The sequence below is a fragment of the Poromitra crassiceps genome (assembly GCF_964638095.1).
Source record: "Poromitra crassiceps genome assembly, chromosome: 2".
Classification (NCBI taxonomy): Eukaryota; Metazoa; Chordata; class Actinopteri; order Beryciformes; family Melamphaidae; genus Poromitra; species Poromitra crassiceps.
The window spans coordinates 57,126,015-57,150,983 of NC_139624.1; the positions used below are offsets into that span (position 1 = coordinate 57,126,015).

Consider the following 24,969-nt stretch of genomic DNA (forward strand, 5'->3'; position numbering starts at 1 on the left):
TAAGATTAACTGAAGATGAAAATGTAGAGGAATGCAATATCACATTGTTTACAAAAGCCTCCATGTCTAACTCAGAGATTTTCCTGGCTGAATCCCTGGGATCAGCTATCATTGACACTGCTTGTACTCGTACAGTATGTGGGGAGAAATGGCTAGAAAGCTATGTTGATGACCTCAACCAGGAGCAAGTCAAGCAGTTATTGGATACAGAAGTTCCCAGTTGCAGACCATTTCGCTTCGGAGCTGGGGACATAGTACATTCCAGCAGAAAAGTCAAACTACCTGCCAAAATAGGACAAACAAAATGTCATGTCGAAACTGAAGTAGTCAAAGTTGATATACCACTACTGCTGAGTAAAACGTCTTTGAAAAGGGCAGGAACCGTTTTGGACATGAAAAATGACACAGTAGTGATGTTCAAACAACAGATACCTCTTGAATTCACCAGTTCGGGGCACTACTGTGTGGACATTAGAGACAAAGATACAGGAGAGAGCCAAACTGAAGATGAGGTCCTTACAGTAACAGAAAACATGTCTCCAGATGAGAAACGCAAAGTTCTTCTGAAGCTTCACAAACAGTTTGGCCATGCATCAGCAGACAGACTGCAGAGGCTCATCCACAGCTCGGGAAATAAAGACAAAGAATGTGTTACTATTTTGCAACAAATCGTACATGACTGTGACATCTGCCAGAGGTACAGCAAGACAAAGCCGAAGCCTGCTGTAGGCTTGCCTTTAGCTTCGGAGTATAACGAAACTGTAGCAGTGGACCTGCACGAGTTGGAACCATGTGTATGGTATCTACATATCATCGACCATTTCACACGTTTCAGCGCAGGAAATATTGTGAAGACGAAAAAGTCCTCTGAAATAGTCAACTCCTTCATTCACACATGGATAAGTGTCCATGGCCCCCCAAAGAGATTATACAGTGATAATGGGGGAGAATTTAATAATGAAGAGATCAGAGACATGGCAGAAAACTTCAACATCGAGACAAAAACAACAGCGGGATACAGTCCCTGGAGCAACGGACTACTGGAAAGACATAATCAAACTCTGACCGAGATTATCCAGAAGGTGAAACGAGAAAATGGATGTGACTGGCACACTGCCCTAGACTGGGCCCTCATGGCTAAGAACAGTATGCTCAATGTTCATGGATATAGCCCACATCAGCTGGTATTCGGTCAAAATCCTAACCTCCCTTCTGTATTAGTTGATAGGCTACCTGCTCTAGAGGGCACTACCGTAAGTACTAGAGTAGGAGAGCACATCTCAGCCTTACATGCTTCTAGGAAAGCGTTCACTGAAGCTGAATGTTCAGAGAGGATAAGGAGAGCACTGCGTAAGCAGCTCAGACCCACAGATGACAAATATGAGACAGGAGACAAAGTATATTACAAACGAGCAGACTGTACAGAGTGGAAGGGACCAGGCGTAGTTATTGGTCAGGATGGAGCTGTTGTGTTCATAAGGCATGGTGGAATTCTAGTTAGAGTGCACCACTCTAGGCTTTCTAAGGTGAACACACAGGATCAGGATAAGCACACTGTACAAGATGATGCTAACGAAGAGACAGAAAGTGTGAGAGGCATCATAAACAAAGCAGCAGATAGTGAACAAAATACAGACAATGAACAGGATGTCAATGACAGGGAGTTAAATACAGGAGAAGTGGTGCACCCACCCTTGACACAAGCTAATGTGACACAAACTGAAACAGAACAAAATGTTTGTGGTAACCCTGTCTCTCTTGCAGATGTAAAACTACAACCAGGCCAGACTGTAACATTTATGAACAGAAATGACAGTGGTCTACATAGAGCCAAAGTGTTAGGCAGAGCAGGCAAAGCTACAGGACAACACAAAAATTGGTATAACCTGCAACATCTTGAACCTGATGGCAGTAATGGACAAAAGGAGTCCGTTGATATGTCACGTGTTGATAGTCTTAACATTGAATCAGAAGACAGGGAAGCTGATGTACTCATCACAAAAGACATCTCATTTGATGCAGCTAAACAAGAAGAAATAAAGAACTGGCACAATAATAATGTTTTTGAGGAAATTGAAGACACAGGTCAAAAGTGTGTCTCCACTAGATGGGTCTGTACTCTCAAAGAAACTCCTAATGGTATTGTACCTAAAGCCAGACTAGTAGCCAGAGGTTTTGAAGAGCTTAATATTCAAGAGCTGCAGAAAGATTCCCCAACCTGTGCTTCAGAATCTCTTAGGCTGTTGCTAGCAGTGATCTGTCAAAATCAGTGGCAAGTCCATTCTATGGACATCAAATCTGCATTCTTGCAGGGCATGGAGCTGTCCAGGGATATTTATATTCGCCCTCCTCCTGAGGCAGGCAGTGAAAATGTTCTATGGAAACTAAAGAAATGTGTATATGGTCTGGCAGATGCATCACTGTATTGGTATAACAAAGTGAAAGAAATCATGCTGAGCACAGGTGGTAAAGTGTCACAGGTGGATCCAGCAGTCTTTTATTGGTTGGATGAGGAGTGCAAGGTCACTGGAGTACTTGCATGTCATGTAGATGATTTTTTGTGGGCAGGTTCCCAAAACTTTTCAACGAATGTGCTTCCTCTACTGAAGTCTGCGTTCCATGTTGGACGCGAGGAACATGACAGTTTCTGCTATGTAGGAATGGATTTTGTTACTGTTGATGGTGTGGTCCAGGTGCATCAGCACAGTTACATTGAAAATCTACAACCTCTTCACATGCAACCAGCACGTGCTATACAGAGGGATGCTCCTCTCAGTGAAACTGAAAAGGAGCAGCTTAGATCAAAAATAGGACAGATCCTATGGGTTGCTAAGCAGACCAGACCTGATGTTATGTTTGATTCTTGTTGTTTGGCATCCAATATAAAAAATGCTACTGTGCAGTCTATTCATGATGCAAATAAGGTCATCCGTAAGCTTAAGTCTGAAAAGGTGACCCTCAGGTTTCAGCATTTGGGAAACAATGATGCTCTGAATTTAATTGTTTTCAGTGATGCTTCTCTTGGTAACCTACCAGATGGAGGTACACAGGGAGGGACTTTGATTACCCTCATGGGAGAAAGAGGGAAGTTTTCTCCTCTCTGTTGGCAATCCAAGAGAATAAGACGTGTGGTACGGAGCACTCTTGCAGGGGAAACTCTTGCTATGTCAGATGGAATAGACAATGCTGTTTTTCTGGCCACTCTCTTTTCTGAACTCACTACCGGTAATGCTGGACTGAATGCTCCTCCATTGGTCTGCGTGACGGACAATCACTCTCTGTTTGATGCTCTTAAGTCAACCAAGCAGGTCACAGAGAAAAGACTCCGTTTGGAAATAAGCAGCATTAAGGAGCTCATCCAAAGCAAGACAATCAAGAAGGTGCTCTGGTCAGACACTAAAACACAACTCGCTGACTGTCTGACTAAAAAGGGAGCATCGGCCCTGGTGCTTTTGAAAGCACTTAGTGAAGGACTTTGGAATCTAAACTAATACAAATAAAATAAACAAATACATGCACTATTGAAAGCACAAAATGTTTGCCTAGCCAATGCATAGGTAAAGGGTTGCACTTTTGTCAAAGATATTCTGAATACTCACAGGAGGGACTCAGGAATTGTTTTATTTACTTTATGGTCACTGTATGCCTTTGTGTTGTGAAATGTTTGAAAGGCTTTTATTTTATTTTCTAAAAAGTATAGGGAGATTGTTAACTTGTATTTCCCATCTACTGTGTTCCTTACGGTAATAGGAGTTTCACCTTGTCTATGTGAGCATGCGCAGATGTGCGCTTCAGTCTGTTGTGTGGAAATGGCGGTGCCGGTGTGTTGTGACAACTCTGAATAAATCAAGACTAAAGATATAAACGTCGTGTTTATTAAGGACTAACAGTATTAAATTGGATCTGGTGTAAAAAGAAAAAAAAATGTAGGCGACCCTATTTGAATTCCAGGCGACCCCACTTTTTATTGCAAAGAAAGATGATTTGGCATTGCTTGACATCAAACAACTTGGATAATAATAATAATCGTGTTGCTTATCATCAGTGCCATAACTCCAGGCAAATCTTTTGTCATCAGACAATTTTGTTTGAAAGCAACAAAGAGTAAATGACATTCATCCATTCATCCATAGAAACAGGTCTTTACTGCCTTTCCAAGAGCAGAGAGGGATGGTTTAGTGAGAGAATTGATTTGTTCTTTGGCAACAACATTCCTTCCACAAACATAAGAAGCTTATCATTGTATATTGTCTATAATCTATAATAACACCTCTCTCTGGCCGCTTTTTGAACCCAAGGTGACAGGTGTCAGGTTCGAAGAACATTATCCACATTCGAGAAAAGTAGGAATAAATAATATTGTTTTTCCTGCCCAGTAATCTGACAAGACAAGAGTCTAAACTGCGTCATTGAATTTTATGGAAGCGTCTCCAGATTCAGAATCTACAATCTTTCCCCCATGCAGCACACTCTCAACCGTATGAGCTTAAAGTGGACACATAGAGCTTATGCCATCGTAGGGCTAAAAACTATCATTAGCATTGAAGAGAAACAACCAGAATACGTTTGTGCCACCACTGGCTCTCTTTTCTCCTTGGCAGAGGAGGGAGATGTTCTGGCCTCTGATCTGTCTGGCACCTCCTCCTCTGTGCCATTCACCTGGACTAACCTATGCTGGGCAGGCTCAACCCGGGAGCGGAAGGGGTTGGGTGGGAGAGCAATGTCCTATGCCAGGGGTTCCCAAACGTGTCCATGCCAAGGCCCCCCAAATAGCATTAGCCTTTGGCCGTGCCCCCCTATTGCAAGAAGAAAAGAAACCCATTGACAATACTATTGAAAATGCCAAAAATCACATCCATATGGTAAATCCATATAACCTCAGAATATATTTCCTTACTTTTATTAATGTAATAACTGAATAATTACATTTGTATCTCAAATATTTTCTAATTTCTTCATATTCAATATTTCTTCATATTCAAGATTTCACTGCTTCAAAGACTGTGTGAGGCTCAGGCCTCTCTTCAATGTGCTGGCTTGCTTGTTTGCTCTTCTTGGTGCTGTTTTCACTCTTTCTGGCTTTATTTTTGCTTTCCAGTATGGCAAGAGTAAATATGGCAAGAGTAAACAGAGGATGGGTCATATTGTAAATTTCTTGCTGGGGCAGGCAAAGATGGCGGTGTACCTCAGCAGAAAGAGGAAACTAGATGCAGATGTCCAAGTAGACCCTGTAGTCTTGTTTAAAGCTCTGGTTAGGGCGAGAGTAGCCATTGACTTTGAGTATGAGCCTGAGATGACCTGAGATCGGCTGCCTCCCTCAACCTGTTCAAGGGACACCTGAAGACGCACTTATTTAAGCAGGCGTTTGAGCAGTCTTAGGCTGATCATCACCTCACTGTCCTCTTGCACTTGGTTTTATGTTTGTATATTGTTTTTAAGATTTTATCCTACTTTTGCTGTTTTGTTATGCTATGTTACTAGTATGCCCTAGTGCCATATAGGCCTAAATGTTTTGACTGACATATTATGTACAGCACTCTGTGCACTCGTGCTGGGAGGGGTGCTTTAGAAATAAACTTTTACTTACTTACTTAGTATTACAAAATAATGCAGGACATGTGTTTCAGAGCAGGTGGTGTCTGGGGGAAGCTGTGTGCAGGCTGGAGGGAGGTGAGCTGCTTTTTAAACACAGAGTTGGGATGAGGAGGGCTTGACAAAGTGTATGATTGTCCATGACCGGTCGGTTTTGTTTTGTTTGATGTTGCTGTGTCAAAGGGCGAAAAAATAAATGTTTTTGTGGAGGGGTTGCATTGGTTCTGTTTTTTGAGTTTTTTGTGAAAATTGTTTGTCCTCTGCCATGATTACGGCAACCATTTTAGGGCATCCTCGTCCGTCAGAGTATAGGCTATCATTCCTCAGTCTAAGCGTTGTCAGTTGTCATGTCTCCTATAGTAAACCGTCGAGTGTGCTCTGAAACACCTTCAGTCCTCACACGAAAACGCTGTCATTCCTCCTGCCTCACTTATCACTCACACTAGCTGTCAGGCATCACTCCTCACGTCTCACACAAAAACGTTGTCGATCCTCCTGCAGACTAGTTGTCAGACATCACTCAAACTAGCTGTCAGGCATCACTCAAACTAGCTGTCAGGCATCACTCCTCACGTCTCACACAAAAACATTGTCGATCCTCCTGCAGACTAGCTGTCAGACATCACTCAAACTAGCTGTCAGGCATCACTCCTCACGTCTCACACAAAAACGTTGTCGATCCTCCTGCAGACTAGCTGTCAGACATCACTCAAACTAGCTGTCAGGCATCACTCCTCACGTCTCACACAAAAACGTTGTCGATCCTCCTGCAGAGTGCAGACTAGTTGTCAGACATCACTCAAACTAGCTGTCAGTCATCACATGAAAACGCTGTCATTCGTTGTTTTTGGTTGTTCTTCCGTGTAGAATGCCTCTGTGAAATGAGCAACAATTTCTTACAACTTCACTTTCGGTTGAGTGATTTTGCCTTCAAAATAAAAGCGTGTTTTTTTTTTTACAATAGATTAAAGTAGTAATCCATGAGACCCAACATAATTAACATCGTAACACTAAGAGGAACATCTAGTTTAATAATCAAAGATTAAACTAGATGTAACTCTTAGTGTTACTATGTTAATTCTGTGTGGGAGGAGAATTAACATAGTAACACTAAGAGGAACATCTAGTTTAATCTTTGATTATTAAACTAGATGTTCCTCTTAGTGTTACGATGTTAATTATGTTGGTCTCATGGATTACTACTTTAATCTATTGTAAATAAAATAAAACACGCTTTTATTTTGAAGGCAAAATCCCTCAACCGAAAGTAAAGTTGTAAGAAATTGTTGCTCATTTCACAGAGGCATTATTGCGGTTTCCCCATCACCACGGAAGAACAACCAAAAACAACGAATGACAGCGTTTTCATATGATGACTGACAGCTAGTTTGAGTGATGTCTGACAGCTAGTCTGCAGGAGGATCGACAACGTTTTTGTGTGAGACGTGAGGAGTGATGCCTGACAGCTAGTTTGAGTGATGTCTGACAGCTAGTCTGCAGGAGGATCGACAACGTTTTTTGTGTGAGAAGTGAGGAGTGATGCCTGACAGCTAGTTTGAGTGATGTCTGACAGCTAGTCTGCAGGAGGAATGACAACGTTTTTGTGTGAGACGTGAGGAGTGATGCCTGACAGCTAGTTTGAGTGATAAGTGAGGCAGGAGGAATGACACCGTTTTCGTGTGAGGACTGAAGGTGTTTCAGAGCACACTCGACGGTTTACTATAGGAGACATGACAACTGACAACGCTTAGACTGAGGAACGATAGCCTATACTCTGACGGACAAGGATGGCCTAAAATGGTTGCCGTACATGATGTATATATCGTAGGTAGAGGTTTAATTAAAGGCTTGTTAAAACTCAAACTCATATTCAAGATTTCTGTTTTCCATTACAAACATTGTTCCAGACTATATATATTTTTTTATATATTTATATACATTATAAAAAATATATATCCCCCCCCCCCCCCCCCCCATTAGTGCTAATTTTAATGTATTTATCCTGGTTGGTGCTCCACCCTCTGCCGATCTGGGGAGAGGCGAAACTGGCTCCATGCTTCCTCTGAGACATCGGCAGTAGCCAACCGCTTCTTTTCACCTGACAGGGGAAGCTTCACCGGTAGGACATAGCACGTGGGAGGATCACGCTATGCCAACGAGTTCCCCTCCCTCCGAACAGGCACCCCGAACGACCAGAGGAGGCACCACTTCAGCGACCAAGATATTTCATGTTTTGGTGAGAGGTTCCTATATGAAGGCACAGGGAGAACATGCAAACTCCTCACAGAAAGGCCCTTTTGACGACCCCAAACGGGCAGTGGGCACTCAAGGACATGCGGACGGGCACGCACTCCTTCAGCGCTCACAGCGTCCCAGCCAGGTGGGAATCGAACCCAGGACCTTCTAGCTGTGAGGTGACAGCGGTCCAGATTATATTACCCACACCAGGGAGAAATGACATGAATGTGATGACGTTTTGATTGGCAGGCAATTAGACAGATGGGCATGGCAAATATGATTTTTATGTGGAAGGAAAGGATTCAATTATATTTGTTAATACTACACTAAATATAATTATAACATTTTGTAAAAATATATTAATTCTTTATTTATTATATTGTAGTATTAACAAATATAACTGAATCATTTCCTTCCCCATAAAGATGTTTTTAAGCATTCCCATTAATTTGCTGAGGCCCCAGTGCCTCCTGGGAGCCCCCCAGGGGGCCCCGGCCCCCACTTTGAAAACCACTGTCCTATGCATGGTGGACAAGATGGATAATGAGAGATAAACTAAGCCAAACATAATATTTATATGGGGGGTATTCACAAGAGAGAAGCCCTGGAGATGTAGCTCTCCCAATGCCAACGTAAGATCCATCATGAAATACAGATTGCAAATGTTAGCTTGTCTCTAACTGAGTCCAGGGCTCAAATTAAAACACCCAAACAAAGTTATGTATACCAGTAGCTTATTAAAATCAGCCAGCTGGAAATGTCAGACAGAGAGGACTCATAACAGGCTAACCAGAAACATTTTCAACACCCAGACCCAAAGCTGATAAATCAAGCATGGACGCCAACATGAATGCAAACACTCGTCAGCACGATAATTACCACACAGCATGTGAGGAATAGAATATTACATTTTGCAGTCAGCCAAAAATACGTCTTTTGATTGAATGGGGTGATCAAATATGAATGTACCTCAGAACTTCCTATTTCTGTCTCCTTGGTTTCCTGAGGGGCTGGGGGGGTAATATGCAAGGACAGAGATCCAAAAATACCTGCTGGAACTCCTGAGGACATGAGGACATGTCTCTCTGTGCTAAACTGGGCTGACTTCACAATGAGGCCTTGCATTATTGAGAAGGAGAGTGACATCTGTTACCGTGGCATGTCACACTGTAGCCCAGGAAACAGATAAGGTCATTAAAAAAACCTGCACTTTGATCATTCCAGCCAAGATTCAATTAAAACTCAACTAAACGTCTATCAATTTCACATCATCGACCAAGTGTGCAGCTATGCAATACCAACATATAAAACATTTAGACCCTTTCCTTGCTTTAAATGAAACTGAACATGTTTATATGTACTCAGGGTGGGGAAAGTATTTTTGTTCTACCTGCTCTACAGTAGCAGGTCAATCCAAAATGTTCCCTTCATCCCTATCTCTATTTGAGGAGTTCCACAACTCACGCTGGGTTTTGCCCCGTTCAAAATCTGGGCTTGAATACAATGGTTCTTCTATACACTTCAGAAACACCTGCCAAGTGGCTGGTGCCATCAGCCAAAGTTTAACAGCCTATTTGTCAGAGGGTAGGTGGCAGCGGCTGTACTGATGCCATAGATGAGCACTGCAGTATGAACGATGCGCTGGCCTATGATTAAATGACCCATTTCTCACTGCGTCACCATCAATCTCTCTGCTGCATACTGCTGCAGCAGAGGGCTTCAGACTCTACTAGGGATGAGAAAAGACTTGTTTTTATTGTTGGAGGAATTTAATTAAAAGCACTCTCATGACCTAAATGCAAAGTGGATAAATAAACCTTGAAGCTGTCAGACGTCAGTTGAATCATTGTCGTCCTGACCCGAAATACACTGATTGCACTCATCCTCCTCTTCCCTCACCACTCTTCTCACTTCATACTTCTTTTTTTGGGGGTCTATTTTACCTTCTTTCTTTTCTGTCTGTTTCTCTACTCCTGTCACTTTCATTTTCACCCGATGTCATAAGACCTCCTACTAAACTCCAAGGTGTTGTTTTGAAAGCCCAGGGAAGTGAATCAGATACCCAGGCCAAGCAGCAGTGCACTGGACAGGATGTGTGGTGCTACTAGTTTGTGTTTGTAGAGTGGCATCAGGAGACTCAGAGTCAATGAGCTAGGCAAATAACCCAACGGTGTGCAAACGAGGCCGCAGCGGCTGTTACATTTGCTTGACCTTCTCAGCTCCAAGAGGTACAGTATCTTCCCTGTGCACTGAGTAGACTTGATATAGAGTTTTGTGGGTTTTAAATGTTTTAATGATAAAACGGTGTCTCACCATCCCTCTGCTTAAAGTTAGAGAAAAAAGGATAGCTACGTTCTGCCAGGAGGACTCACCCTGTCTCTGTAGCAACTCATGGATGTCCGTCTTGGGCTCCAGCAGCGTCTCAGTGTCCCCATCCCTCTCAGGCTCCTCAGCAGCAGGGGACTGGGCTTGGGACTGGGATTGGGACTGGGGTCGGCACTGAGGTTGGTTCACCGAGAGTATTTGGATTTTCGTACCCAGATCCGGGGCGTCTCCTGTACCCAAGAACGCTGCCGGGCCATCAATACCTATAGCAGGGGAAAACAGTCAGTTAGCTTGTAAGTTGCTCATTTTGTGCTACCGATCTGGCCCTGTTCGTCTGAGTGTGGCAGCTAATCTGTTCTGGCTGGATCTGAGAGTCAGCCTGTTGTTGAGTGAAAGCAATCAACAGCTTCTTTTGATTGGCCTCAGCCTGTGTGTTTGATCTCAACATGTTTTAACCATGGGATCCTTGCCTAGAACTCTGCACACAGTGGCGTCATGTGATCCCGGCTTTAACTTTACCCTACAGCAGGGGTTCCCAAACTTTTCCATCTTTGGACCCAAAAGATACATTTTGTGTCTCCCTGGGACCCAAACTCACAAAAAACATAATGAGTTGCCATGACAACCAGTTGGTGACGCACCCCCCACGGGTCCGCGATGCAAATTGAGTCACGACCCATAGTTTGGGAAACACTGCCCTACAGTAATTCACTCTGCTAATGTAGAGTAAAGCTCTTCTCCTGATCACTCCTCCCGTGGTCTCTAGCTCTAACTAAAAGTATTGTCAAAGCTATGTCATCCATCACAGGATCCCTGATTGGCTCTTTCATGGGTCTGCCAGGGTCCATCTGCATCACCTACCGCCAGCTTTCACTCCTCTCCATCCTCCCTGATTGACAGTCACGGGCCCTTTTCACAGCAACCGTTTTGAGGTGGTAAAGCATGGAGTAAAGCAGGTGTAACCAATAACATTAATGAGGGCCCTGGCACTGGAACGCCTACCTGGAATGGAACCATCGTTAACGGCCGCTGTGAAAAGGGCCTACAAGAAGCGGTTAGAACATGCTTCCCTCACCGTCAATGAGGACATCGCTGGTGATACTGAGGCGGGACTCCACCAGCGGGGCCTGCTCCTCACTACGCCGCGGCCGGGAGCGCCGGGGTCGGGCCTCTGGGTTGGGCTGGACCATCAGAGGCTCCTGGCGCTTTCTCCGCTGCTTCTGTTCGAGCAGCGCCCTCTGTGGGTCATAAGAAGGTCAACAGCAATGGTGAGGAACTTCATTCTATTCCAATGGTCTCCAATCCTGTGCTATCAAGGGCCAAGAGTATGCAGGTCTTCATTCCAACCAAACACTACACCAGCTGATTTCATTAGTTGGCAGAACTTCGACCAGAAAGGGGGAGATGGGTAACCTGACGCTGCCAGATGGACGGTATAGCTCCACATAGGTTTCACTAAACCAGTCGATCTGGGAATGAAGTCACCAGACCCGCTGACGGAGGCGGGCACTTTTTCCAAGCTACTTGGCAGGTGATTGGATGACCCATCTGTCTATCACCGCTGGTGGGTGTTAACTTCAACCAATCAGATCGCCGAAGGTGCCTGTGGATGATCTCCGTGGTATTCATTGATTGAGTCCTCACGGTCGTAAAGTCACCTTCGAAGCATTTAGTTAGATTATAACGAACTAGTTGTGTGGCTTAGCCTTCCCAAATGTTGAGGGTCGTTTTTTAGAATTTAATACATAGAATTGGGAACGTTACATTCAATTTCATTCAGACTGCCTGTCACTTCCGCGGTGGCAGCCATGTTGACGAGTGAAAAGAACTACAAAGACCATGTACCCACTACTTGCCCAGACGAGCCAGAGCCCGCCTACGGCCGCCGCTGATTCGTCGAGCCGGCATGGCTCGACCAATCATCTTAACTGCCTGTGCGGGTCCAGACCGTCACGGAGAATCAAATGAAATATGAGTTCACGTGACGGGCGGTTTACCAGGCTAGGAGATGGGGGGTATAACTAATAAATAGTGTTGTGTTGAATGGAATGGAAAAGTTGCACACATTTCCTGTGATGGCACATGATTGAAAACCATTCTTCCAGGGCAAATATCATCTATAACAGGCTGCAATCTATGAAATGTCATAAGAAGGTCAAGGATCATTTAGCCAGGCTTGAGAAACACTGCCTCTTCTTCACTTTGGTCAAGGCAGAGCAAGTACTGGGTTATGCCTAGATCAGACTAGGCATAACAAACACCCAATTTACACCTGGTTTTTAAATGCGACCTGTATCCGTCCGGATAAGTTATCTGGATAATGGTCGCATTTAAAAACCAGGTGTAAATGGGGTGTTTATACATAGGAAGTTACATTGTGTTTTAATCCTCATTCCTCACTATGTAGTAAGTACTTTGGAAAAGCTCATCACCCTGTGTCATCAGCTATCGATAGGTGTCTCAACTGGTCAGCAATGTGTGAATGTGACAGGGTATTAATGATATTCTCTGGCCAGTATGTATCAATATGTATATAGAGTACCACAGGGTATTAATGATATTCTCTGGCCAGTATGTATCAGTATGTATATAGAGTACCACAAGGTATTAATGATATTCTCTGGCCAGTATGTATCAGTATGTATATAGAGTACCACAGGGTATTAATGATATTCTCTGGCCAGTATGTATCAATATGTATATAGAGTACCACAGGGTATTAATGATATTCTCTGGCCAGTATGTATCAGTATGTATATAGAGTACCACAGGGTATTAATGATATTCTCTGGCCAGTATGTATCAGTATGTATATAGAGTACCACAGGGTATTAATGATATTCTCTGGCCAGTATGTATCAGTATGTATATAGAGTACCACAGGGTATTAATGATATTCTCTGGCCAGTATGTATCAATATGTATATAGAGTACCACAGGGTATTAATGATATTCTCTGGCCAGTATGTATCAGTATGTTCAAGATTCAAGATTCAAGATTTTTATTGTCACTCCATGGTACAAGTACCACGTGTGAAATTCTTGTGCAGTGGACTCCGTTTACGACATAGTACAAATAGGCAACAGCAATAAGTAATAGGCAATAAGAAATAGGCATCAATAAGCAATAAGACAGCAATAAGGCAATAAGAAATAGGCATCTTATAAGCAATAAGACAAGTCGGTGGCTTATACGACAGTGGCATATTCATTGCACATAGGTGCACATGTCATGTGCATACGTTAGACGTGTTCAGACATTCCAAATTCGACGTTTTATACATACATGTGCAAATAGCATGTACCTTATTAAACATACACTTAAATTTACAATTAAACGTTAGGCACCTTATTAAACATACACTTAAATTTACAATTAAACGTTAGGCATTCGTAATAGTAGCAGCTGCAGTACGGTACTGCGGTACGACTACTGCACTATTTGTGCATATTTAGGAGTCTCGTGGCCTGCGGGAAGAAACTGTTCCTCAAGCGATTTGTGCGTGTTTTTGGAACCCTGTATCTCCTCCCTGAGGGTAGCCGGGAGAACAGGCTGTTGTGGGGATGGTTTGTGTCTTTGATGATCTTCAGGGACCTCCTGAGGTCCCTGATGTATATAGAGTACCACAGGGTATTAATGATATTCTCTGGCCAGTATGTATCAGTATGTATATAGAGTACCACAGGGTATTAATGATATTCTCTGGCCAGTATGTATCAGTATGTACATGTATATAGAGTACCACAGGGTATTAATGATATTCTCTGGCCAGTATGTATCAGTATGTATATAGAGTACCACAGGGTATTAATGATATTCTCTGGCCAGTATGTATCAGTATGTATATAGAGTACCACAGGGTATTAATGATATTCTCTGGCCAGTATGTATCAGTATGTATATAGAGTACCACAGGGATGGTGACATATTTTTGTAGACGGAAGGCGGAAGTCCAGGACATGATGGATCTTCAGGGGGAAAGTTAGAATGGGAATTTCGCTTAAATGCATAACATAAGGTCTGTGGTTAACAAAAGTTTATGGGAGTGGTATTTGTGCTCAGCAGCATCATCTTCACAAACGTGAATCACTTTTTTTACTTAAAAAAACGCATTTACGTTTCAAAAGTCATAAAAGTGATTCACGTTTGTGAAGATTATCCTGCTGAACACAAATTACCACTCCCATAACCCTTTGTTAACCACAGACCTTATTTTATACATCCTACATTTATTTGATAAATTCTAAAACCCCATTCACTTTTCCCCTGAAGATCCAACATGCTACTTCTGGACTCATTCCTGTGGTGCTCTATTGCTTTAACTCTCCCCTTAAACCCTATGACTATCACAAACAGGACTGATCGATGGTGACGCACAGTGAGAAGTACCTTCAGCATCAGAGTATCCACCATCACAGTAAAGAGCACTCTCAGGTATAATGGCTTTTCTTTCTTTCCAAGGTTTGTTTATTGGATGACAATGTGTAGAACACTCCAAAATAATATGCATTTTACAGGTTATTCCCCCCCATATTAACCCAAACCCAGGTATCCCACTGACATATACAGGCACATAACATAAAAGACAAACACATCGCCACATACAAAAGACATTGACCAGAAAGCTAGTGTTGAAAATTACACACACAAAGAGATAAACAAATAAATGAATAGATAAAGGCCCACACACACCTAAGACAAAACAAAGATGTAAAAAAAAAAAAAAAAAAAAAAACATCAGAAGAAGAAAAAACAACAACAAATGACAAAAAGATAATGCATAGATAAATAATAAAGTAAATATTTAAAATTATACACCAAAAATAAAGAGTAAGCAGACCAACTCACAGCAACCGTGTTGGAGGCTATGTGGGGAGGGAGAGGTGGGTCACCTACATATATTTTGGGAGTGCCAAAGATTATACTCTTTCTGGGAAAATGTGTCTGTTACCATTAAGAACATTCTGGGATATGAACTACCGGTACCTAAAGAATTCAAGAAGATGTATCTCGGAGATATAAATGACTGTGTTGATGTTAAAGATAGGTATCTAGCCAAGATATTACTGATCACTACCAAGAAAGCAATAACCAGAAAGTGGTACAAAACTGAACCCCCGACAGCGGACCAGTGGTTGGAAATTGTAAAAGAGATATGTATTATGGAGAAACTAACATATAAGATCAGAGTGAGAGAGGATGATTTTGATAGAAAGTGGGAGAAATGGTTGACTTATGAAACAATAGAAAATACACACCAGTAACCTTGAATGTTTTAATTTATACCTGATCTGACTTCCGTTTATGTTTGTGTTTTTCTATCCTTTTTATTGACAGAAAACTATTGATCAACATGCAATGTAAACCTGTTGTATGCAAAAACTGAAACTTAATAAACATCAAAGTGTTAAAAATATATATATATATATTTAAAATTATGTTAGGAATTATGTTAGGAGCGGTTACTCAGAGTAGGGATGTCGAAAATCATAATTTTTCTTGACCGACAACCGACCCTCATTAGCCGACAACTGACGGTTAACCGAGAAGATTAAAATGCGCTATTTGACTGTCTGTGCCCCATTAAACCATTCCCACAACAAATGCTTGATTTTTTTCATGATAAAGCGTTTATTTTTACATCTACAAGCAGAAAAAAACACATTAACAAAACGAGAAGACAAGTTAATCCTCCATCTAAACAAAAACATTCCTCAGATAGGCTATGATAGGAGCTGCACGCATTGCAGAAGGGGGAAATACGGAGGGAAAAAACCCATACTCACGCTCACAATTCTTAAATGAATTATCTTACTGCATGTGTCGGAAATAGTCTAATAAAACCAGCAGAAACTAATTTTAAAAGCTCAGAACGAAACGTGTCGCTAATTGAACGAATTTCCACTTTGAAGATCACATCACGACACCGCCCCAAGCCTCCACGCTGCAGGGCGCACTGACGAAGCGCTTATTGCTCTCTCCTCCTTCTGACATTCTCACTAATTCAACAGTGGTTTACCTGCTTTTGAGATCTGCAAAAAATAGTTTGCTTCTCTCTCCACGCTTCTCCCTCTCTCTCTTTATCTGTGACAAGGGCTGTAGGTGGCTATTATGCTCTCTGTGTCTGGCTGCACGACATGACGAGTGCAGCAAGTCCGCACGCTGACAGCTGTCAGCACTGCGGGACTCGGGAGGATGAACAAATGAAGCAGTCTGTCCAAACTTTTTACCGATCTAATATGAGATGCAGAGAAATAATTATATATTAATAGCCGATGTGTTTAGAAGAGCATTCTCACTCTTGCTGTAATCGTTGTGGGATTATTACACCTGAGAGACAGACAGACCCGGAGAGAACTCAATTTACGGTAAAAGTGTGGATTCCTCAGTGAATCGATGTGGAAGACGCAGCTTGTTTTGAAACATGTCATTGAAAGTAACCTCATGGTTTCATGACAGCGGCTGGAACACAGAAGGAGCATGACTGACTGGCTCGCTGTAGTCTGCACAGGGCAGGGCGTCTTCTCCCGTCTGGTCAAAGCAGAGGGGGGGCGGGGGTGTGGCGCATGTGTGGAGCTGAGTTTATCACAGAGCACATCAGCACATCTCGCACGCGGGGGGAGAGGCGGACAGTGAGAGAGACAGTCAGTGCTGACAATGCACACTGCTTTTGCATTTGGAAAAGCCTTTCTCTAAATGAATGTTGTTCAGGCAGTGGCAGGAGCTTTTCATTCCTATATAATGCTGCTACAGTAACTACTTAAGCTACGTTAACATTGTTGCTTACCGCGAAGGAGAAAAAAAAAACACCATATTGGCAACACGTTGTATGCCAATTTAATATGCAAATTAACCGTTTGACCGACATGCTTAACCGACCAATGACGTTGTCGGCGGTTAAACGGTTAACGGTTAACCGTCGACATCCCTAAAGGTGCATTCACACCGAGATATTTATTTTTCGCACTGTCGCTCAAGTCAACCCTTTGGAATCGCTCTGTCGCTCTGTTTAAATCGCTCATCAACAGGCACACGAAATGACGGACATGTGGGGGATATAACGTTACGCAATGTCATGCTGTTTGTCCACTACGAGCCACCGTCATTGTTTACAAGCTAAGCCTATCAGCGTGCTCCTAATGCGAGCTGCATACCGGTAGTACAGACTTCACTTCATGTCAGCTGTCAGCCTGTCAATGCGGTTTGTTGCCACACAATAAACCAGCGGTTTGTTCCAAGCCAGAGTGATCCTTGACTCGCTCTCACACGGCAGCCAATCAGCATTGAACAGCGAGCGACTGATGCCAGCGTATTTTCGCTCGAGTTGGAATATTTCATCTTGAGCGACGAGCGTATTTTCTCCCTATCGCTCTGTCTCTGCCGCTCGGACGCCCAGTGATTATTCTCCCAGGCGAATGTATGCTCAATCGCTCGTTTGCATTGACTTTGTATGTAAACTCAACGCCAGCGACAAACTTTAATAGGTCGGTGTGAATGCAGCTTAACTCAGAGATGACAGTCTCAGGTTTCTCAAAAAGGGAAAGAAAAGGACCCCATACTCGTCAAATGTATCCATTGACTTTCAGGTTGTGTCACATATGTTTTGTGAGTAAGAGGGAGGGCTAGTGTCTTTATACCGTAGCACGTCCAGACTCCAGCCAGAAGGTGTGAGTAAGAGGGAGGGCTAGTGTCTTTATACCGTAGCACGTCCAGACTCCAGCCAGAAGGTGTGAGTAAGAGGGAGGGCTAGTGTCTTTATACCGTAGCACGTCCAGACTCCAGCCAGAAGGTGTGAGTAAGAGGGAGGGCTAGTGTCTTTATACCGTAGCACGTCCAGACTCCAGCCAGAAGGTGTGAGTAAGAGGGAGGGCTAGTGTCTTTATACCGTAGCACGTCCAGACTCCAGCCAGAAGGTGTGAGTAAGAGGGAGGGCTAGTGTCTTTATACCGTAGCACGTCCAGACTCCAGCCAGAAGGTGTGAGTAAGAGGGAGGGCTAGTGTCTTTATACCGTAGCACGTCCAGACTCCAGCCAGAAGGTGTGAGTAAGAGGGAGGGCTAGTGTCTTTATACCGTAGCACGTCCAGACTCCAGCCAGAAGGTGTGAGTAAGAGGGAGGGCTAGTGTCTTTATACCGTAGCACGTCCAGACTCCAGCCAGAAGGTGTGAGTAAGAGGGAGGGCTAGTGTCTTTATACCGTTGCACGTCCAGACTCCAGCCAGAAGGTGTGAGTAAGAGGGAGGGCTAGTGTCTTTATACCGTAGCACGTCCAGACTCCAGCCAGAAGGTGTGAGTAAGAGGGAGGGCTAGTGTCTTTATACCGTAGCACGTCCAGACTCCAGCCAGAAGGGAGGAGAAGAGCTAGAATGGCTTTTAGTATTGTGCTTTTATACAGTTGTCAGAAACGCATTAAGCTGTCCTCTCTGCTCCTGGACATTGGCACCGGTGGCCTAATAACGGAAACAGCCAGAAAGATACACTGACAGATAGGTTTAAGGACAACGCTCCACATTCAGCCCTCAACCCCAGATGGGCAGTTCAAACAGACAGGTTGTGTATAGCCATGTTAAACTGTTCAAAATCAGTGTGTCCTTACTCATCCTCATCAGACGTAGGAAGGTCATGACATAACCTGTGTTGCACCTTTGATGACTGTACCTTTGCCAACAAAAAGACTACTGGCTGACTGTGGCCCTGTGTCGTCAGTGCCCCAACGGCAAAGGAGCATTTCCATGGCAACGGACTACATTCCAATGTCAATGGGAAGTGCTTGAATTTTCCTCCTTTCTATCTATCTTTGTCCTTTCGCTGTCACCTCACTGTCATCATCCCTGCTTTGCTTAGCTCCTTCCTATTATAGACCACCAAAGCCTGATGTAAAAATACCACCTAAATTAGGAATTTCGGTTCCATTGCCTTGTGAGAATCTGGGAAAATTAACAGGCAGTGTAAAATGATTGCCACTAACTACAGTACATCACTCTGACTATTTTGCCTAAAGGTACACTCCATCGATTTTCAACCAGCTTTGCATCATTACAAAATCAGTAGTATATCCGTGAACTGTAAACAGTTCTGCAGGCATTCATTTAGTTTGACAGTTATTGAGTTTATTAGAGTTAAATTGTGGACCAGTGATGGATGTCATTTGTGCATGAATGACATCACTGGTCAGAATGGATGGCTACATGATGGAATAAACAAATCAAGGTTTTGCATAATAAACAAAAGTAAGGGCATCATTTTAATATTCTTAGAAAAAGTGTGACATTGAAAAATGCTCTATTCAAACAATAAGTGCAGTGATGAATTGCCACTCTACACTGCAATGCAATGCAGAAGTACTACAGGTAATGGTTTGCAGATATCGGATGACATGCACAACTGAAAAAATAACGTGAAGGATAAACCCTATATAGAGGCAACAAAATAACCTCAAAACTGTTGAATAAAGCCAACACAAACCCCTATAATCATGCTCACATCCCACTGAGTGCCTTGAATGGGTTCATTGAATAGCTCAAAGCTGCAATCCTGGGTGCTGTGAGAGAGTCTTGTTTGGTGTCTGTTTCAAAGAATGGCTGAACTCTCCACACCAAGAGGATTTGAGAGAGCAATGAGCCAGTGGGCATTGGAGTTGACAGTTGCACTCTCAGATCCATCACAAACAGAGTGATGTGAGGGAGAGCTTTCTTACTCCTTTTGCTTCACTTGTGACTATGCTGACTTGGTGTGTTGTGCGGGATAGAGTTTAGTGACTTTGTGTTGAGGCTTTACTGAGGAGAACAAATCCACCCTGGTCATGTTTTGTCAACTGTCACTCAAGCCTCCGTCTCTGTGGTCAAAGCAGCCGATGGATTATGTAAGTGCATTAATTAGCGCGCCGAACTCAACAGCAAGAACAACGAGTCCTGTGGAGTGATGCTGTTTAGTGAGCTGGGAAGGAGAACAGGAAGTCCTGTGGAGTGGTGCTGTTTAGTGAGCAGGAAAGGAGAACAGGAGAAGTCCTGTGGAGTGGTGCTGTTTAGTGAGCTGGGAAGGAGAACAGGAGGTCCTGTGGAGTGGTGCTGTTTAGTGAGCTGGGAAGGAGAACAGGAGAAGTCCTGTGGAGTGGTGCTGTTTAGTGAGCTGGGAAGGAGAACAGGAGAAGTCCTGTGGAGTGGTGCTGTTTAGTGAGCTGGGAAGGAGAACAGGAAGTCCTGTGGAGTGGTGCTGTTTAGTGAGCTGGGAAGGAGAACAGGAAGTCCTGTGGAGTGGTGCTGTTTAGTGAGCTGGGAAGGAGAACAGGAGAAGTCCTGTGGAGTGATGCTGTTTAGTGAGCTGGGAAGGAGAACAGGAGGTCCTGCGGAGTGGTGCTGTTTAGTGAGCTGGGAAGGAGAACAGGAGGTCCTGTGGAGTGATGCTGTTTAGTGAGCTGGGAAGGAGGGCAGTCGGTCCTGTCTCATATATGCCAGCACAAGAAGCTTTCATAACTCATCTGTCATTGTGCCAGCACTGAGAACATGCCTGAGAAATGAGTACAGCGCCAGAGCCATAGAGTCCTCCAGACAATACATGGATGGGACAATATATTCCTACTGTATGAGCCTCAGGATGTGCATGGAACACAGAACAACAGCTAAGAAAACTGAATAGCATAAACAAGAGCCAAAATAAAGTGGTCTTTTTAAGGAATACAAAGGGTATTATTGAATACATTAATTATTTTATACCCAAGTACGCAGAGGTCTGGGAGCTTTATTATCTAGACCTAGATTCGTTATCATTTCAAAGGATGTTGTAGGACCAGGATTTGCATGTGGCTCTCTTTATTGCTAGAAATAAAAATGACAACTGAATAAAACATTGAGCAGGATTATCATAATGAACATCATTAGTGTGCTAAGTGAATTTGGAAATATTGCCAACATTTCAGAAGCACAACAATGGTGATGAAAAAATAGACAAGGGCTTTGCTGATTATCAAATTTTAAAACTGGCATTCATTTTGAAGATGGATCTAGTCTGAAGCTCTTCTCAAACTCTTATTTTTTTCTCCTTTGGATTGTGGCTACAGAAAAAAAAAAATTTGGGCTAGCATTGTGTATTAAAATGTTGCTGTAAGAATTGTATTTTCTTGATAACAATAGAGTGGTCTGGTTTCTTCTGCCTTGTTTCAAGGTACTGACAATTTGAAAGAAGTGAAACTGCATTGGAAACTAAGAATTACATCATCATTTTTTGAATGAAAATGGACTTGGACTTGAAGACTGAATAACGCATTACCAGTAGGATGGCCTTTTTTGGGGGGTGGGGGGTGTAGGCTTACAGACTGCTAATTCTTCATACCGGCAAAGTCAGACTAGTATGTTTTGTCTTCCCGCCCGGTATAATTGTGAGAACACTGCTATTTTAAGACAGTCCATTGTAATTCCTTTGTAAAGACTGGGGTACTTGGCATTTTCAGACCAGGATGTGACTCCATTCAGGCTTTCATGCTCCTTCCTGTCTGAGCCAAAACATGGAGTTAAAAAACAAGGAAAGTGGCCTAATGTAAATAGCATACATTAATTTGAGGAGATATTCAACTATGAGGAAGTGTGTGCTGAACCTGATAACAGTGATATGACCTGGAAGGACTGAGAAGAGCTGATACACAACATACACTGAGAAGTTAACAGAAGAAGCAAACAAAAGCATTGCATGAACGTCCGGTCAACTTAAACTCTCAAGACACAAACACATGTGCAAAGTGTCTGAAACGCTGTCCGGATTTCTATCTCACAAAGACACACAGGAACAGACAGACAGGAAGACGGAGGGAAAAACAGGCAGACACCTGTATCAGGTCACCTGATTCAGGTGCACTCAAGTCATCACCCTCAAACATAAAAAAAACATACATATAAAATATCAGAAACAGAAACATTAGAAGTTACTAACCCGTTCCATTGACATCCTGAACACGCGTAGGGCCAAAGTGTACAAGTTTAAACAAAATGGAACAAACACTCCGGGTCCCATTCCCCTCAAGGCCATGCAGAGCTACACTTCCCCCCCCCGAGCGGCAATCCTGCTGGGCATGTAGCTCCGTCTCCCTGTCCCTCTTTCCCTGTCTGCAACAGAGTCTGAGGATCAGCCTCCTCTGCACTATGGTCCCCTAACAGAAAGGGAGTGCGTCTCAGCCAAAGACTGAGTGACAGTGTGTGTGTGTGCGCGTGCGGACGGGCGAGCACACGGTGTGTGTGTGTGTGTGTGTGTGCGCGTGGTCACTGTTGCTAACTGAATCAGCAGTTATTAGCGCTCCAGCTCCAGAACAGAGAGGGAGGGCCGGGGGGCAGAGAGACAGAGGGAGAGAGAGAGGGAGGGGGGCAGAGGTGAAGTGCTTAAAGAGGGATACGGTCACAGTCACATATTACTGTTTAACGGTTTTATTGTTGTAGTTGTGGTTGTAGTTGTAGTTGTGGTTTTATATTTACGATTTAATATGGGGGTAGACAAACATTTAATAGATACTGTATATATTTAAAAAAGAAAACATTCTGAAGGTGGGTAGGATTTTTTCATTGTTTTGTTTCTGATTTTTTTGTTCTTAAAAAAAAGTCCTGGGACTCCCGGCAGTCTAATTCTCGGGGCTCCCCTGTGGCTGAAAATGGAGGCCAGCTCTATTGTGAACTCCTCTCTTCTCCTCCCACTCCTCTTATGTTATTTTCTAAGCTAGAGCAGCATGGGACTTTACAACATTTAAGTTTTGTTGTGAAAAACTCTAATTCTAAACCAAAATAGAAGTGTTTTGAGTTTATCTGATGTTTCTGTCCTCACACCAATTTGTTTTAATCATTCTTTTTTACCACCATGGACAAAATCTACCATGCCTGGAGTGAGAAGGGGCTGGTTTCCATCAGGGACCTCTACATAGATGGTAATTTTGCATCCTTTGATCTTCTAAGAAGGAAATTTGAGTTGCCCAACACACACTGGCTTAGATACCTACAAGTCAGACACTACTACTAGGTTAGATCCAAGATTCGGGACTTTGAAGCTCTCCCAAGTGAACATTTTTGAACCAGTTTTTTTTTTTAACGTTTTGTTAAACCCCCTCACTCTAGGCATCTTATTTCCAGATTTGTGTGTCCGTTTGATGATTGCATCAGGGCCCCCTTGGGCTCCAGACTAACTTTTTACACTAGGTGCACTGGTGCACCTTACTTTTTAATTTAGGTGCACCAGCACATAATTTAGGTGCACCCACATTTTTCACCACGCCTTTTGGCACCGCAATAATACATTTTAAGTGTTACCTTCTTTGTCATTTTGTACACATATTGGCAAATTATTAAATGATACGATCAAAGATTTTCATGTCAATAAATGTCTGTTAAAGTCACTATCACCAACCGAGTTAACACAGTGGGGATTGAGCCTATGGCCCACTGATAGAAGCCTTTGCATTTTAAGTATTGCAGCATTTATGAACTGGGTGTCTGTGATGTGATTATCACCTTACATTATGCTCCTAAATTGAAAAAGTTAGGAGCACATTTAAGGACACAATGATTAATCTCTGATACATTCAAATTTAGTTTAATTCAATTAAAGTAGGCTACCATTCTCATGATGCACTATGGTCTTACCAGATAAGAATGACTCGATAACCATTTATTTAGTCATCTGTAGTTTGTACATCTGTACATTATGTAATGGTGGTCATGATTGTGGACGTTCACGTTACTGTGATTAGTGTAGTGACATATCCCACAGTGTGCTGTGAAGTCTCACTGTGCACTGCAGACAGTGAAAAACCATAGCAGATAGCTGCTCTTAGATGGTCTAACATTAACAGACAGCATAGTCATATTGTCAACAACACATTTTAGCGATCTTGAATTACATGTTGGTAACGTTAGTAATCCGTTAGTAATATGGAGATCTTTTATATATGAATGCTCCTGCTAAATGTCTTCACATGGTTGACACTGCTTATCATGCTTCTCTGAGGTTCATTACTAATTGTAAATCACTGACACACCACTGTGAGTTGTATTCTCGGGTAGGATGGTCTGCTCTGGTCACCCGAAGGCTCAGTCACTGGTATACTTTTATATATAAGGCATTGCTTGGTCTACTGCCTTCCTACATTTGTGCCTTACTTGCACAGAGAAGTGCTGGTCCTCACTCCCTCCGTTCTCAAGATTACTTGTTGCTTTCTGTTCCATATGCTCGTACTGAATTGGGTAAAAAGGCTTTTGTCCACTCTGCACCTCTAGCATGGAATATGCTGCAGAATGATTGGAAACTAACAGGGTTAATTTCTTTGAACGCCTTTAAATCCAAATTGAGTGTACTTGTGGCCGACTCCACTACATGTGCTTGTTTTTCATGATCTGCTTGAAAAGTCAATACGTTATGTTGTTTGTTTTATCTGTGAAATTTTTGTAACTGTAACTTTTGTACTTGCTGCTGCCTATCTTGGCCAGGTCTCCCTTGAAAAAGAGGTTCTTAATCTCAATGGGATTTTCCTGGTTAAATAAAGGTTAAATAAAAAAAATAAAAAATCTCAGAATGTGCTTGATAGTTAGCTAGCATCCCGCTAGCGATGCCAACATTAGACGCTAAGATGTCATTGTCATGCCAGCCAACCTAACGTTAGTCAGAACTCGTCTGCTGAAGCCGTAGCTTTGTCTCCCGCGTACAAAACCACCATCTGACACATTTTAATTCCATCTGTTTGTGACTCCGATTCCGGTACGAGTGAGTCTGGTAATGGATTGGCTGGCTGCGGACTGTCCTGTCTGTGTTCTACTAGCGATAAGGACGATACGACTTCCAGTCGGAT

The 24,969-nt window shown here is 43.0% G+C and overlaps 1 protein-coding gene across 1 annotated transcript in view; it reads right to left on the reverse strand.

Moving 5' to 3' along the window:
* The window catches only part of tulp3 (TUB like protein 3), a gene marked incomplete at its 3' end in the record, with an annotated part of 69,351 nt that overhangs the window by 12,258 nt on the left and 32,124 nt on the right, over positions 1-24,969 (reverse strand). Inside the window, exons 4-5 of the mRNA XM_083653534.1 lie at positions 11,231-11,393; positions 10,203-10,418 (exon numbers count right to left, since the gene is read on the reverse strand). Of these exons, the coding sequence (XP_083509660.1) occupies positions 10,203-10,418; positions 11,231-11,393 (379 nt within the window). The remainder of the gene's footprint in view (positions 1-10,202; positions 10,419-11,230; positions 11,394-24,969) is intronic.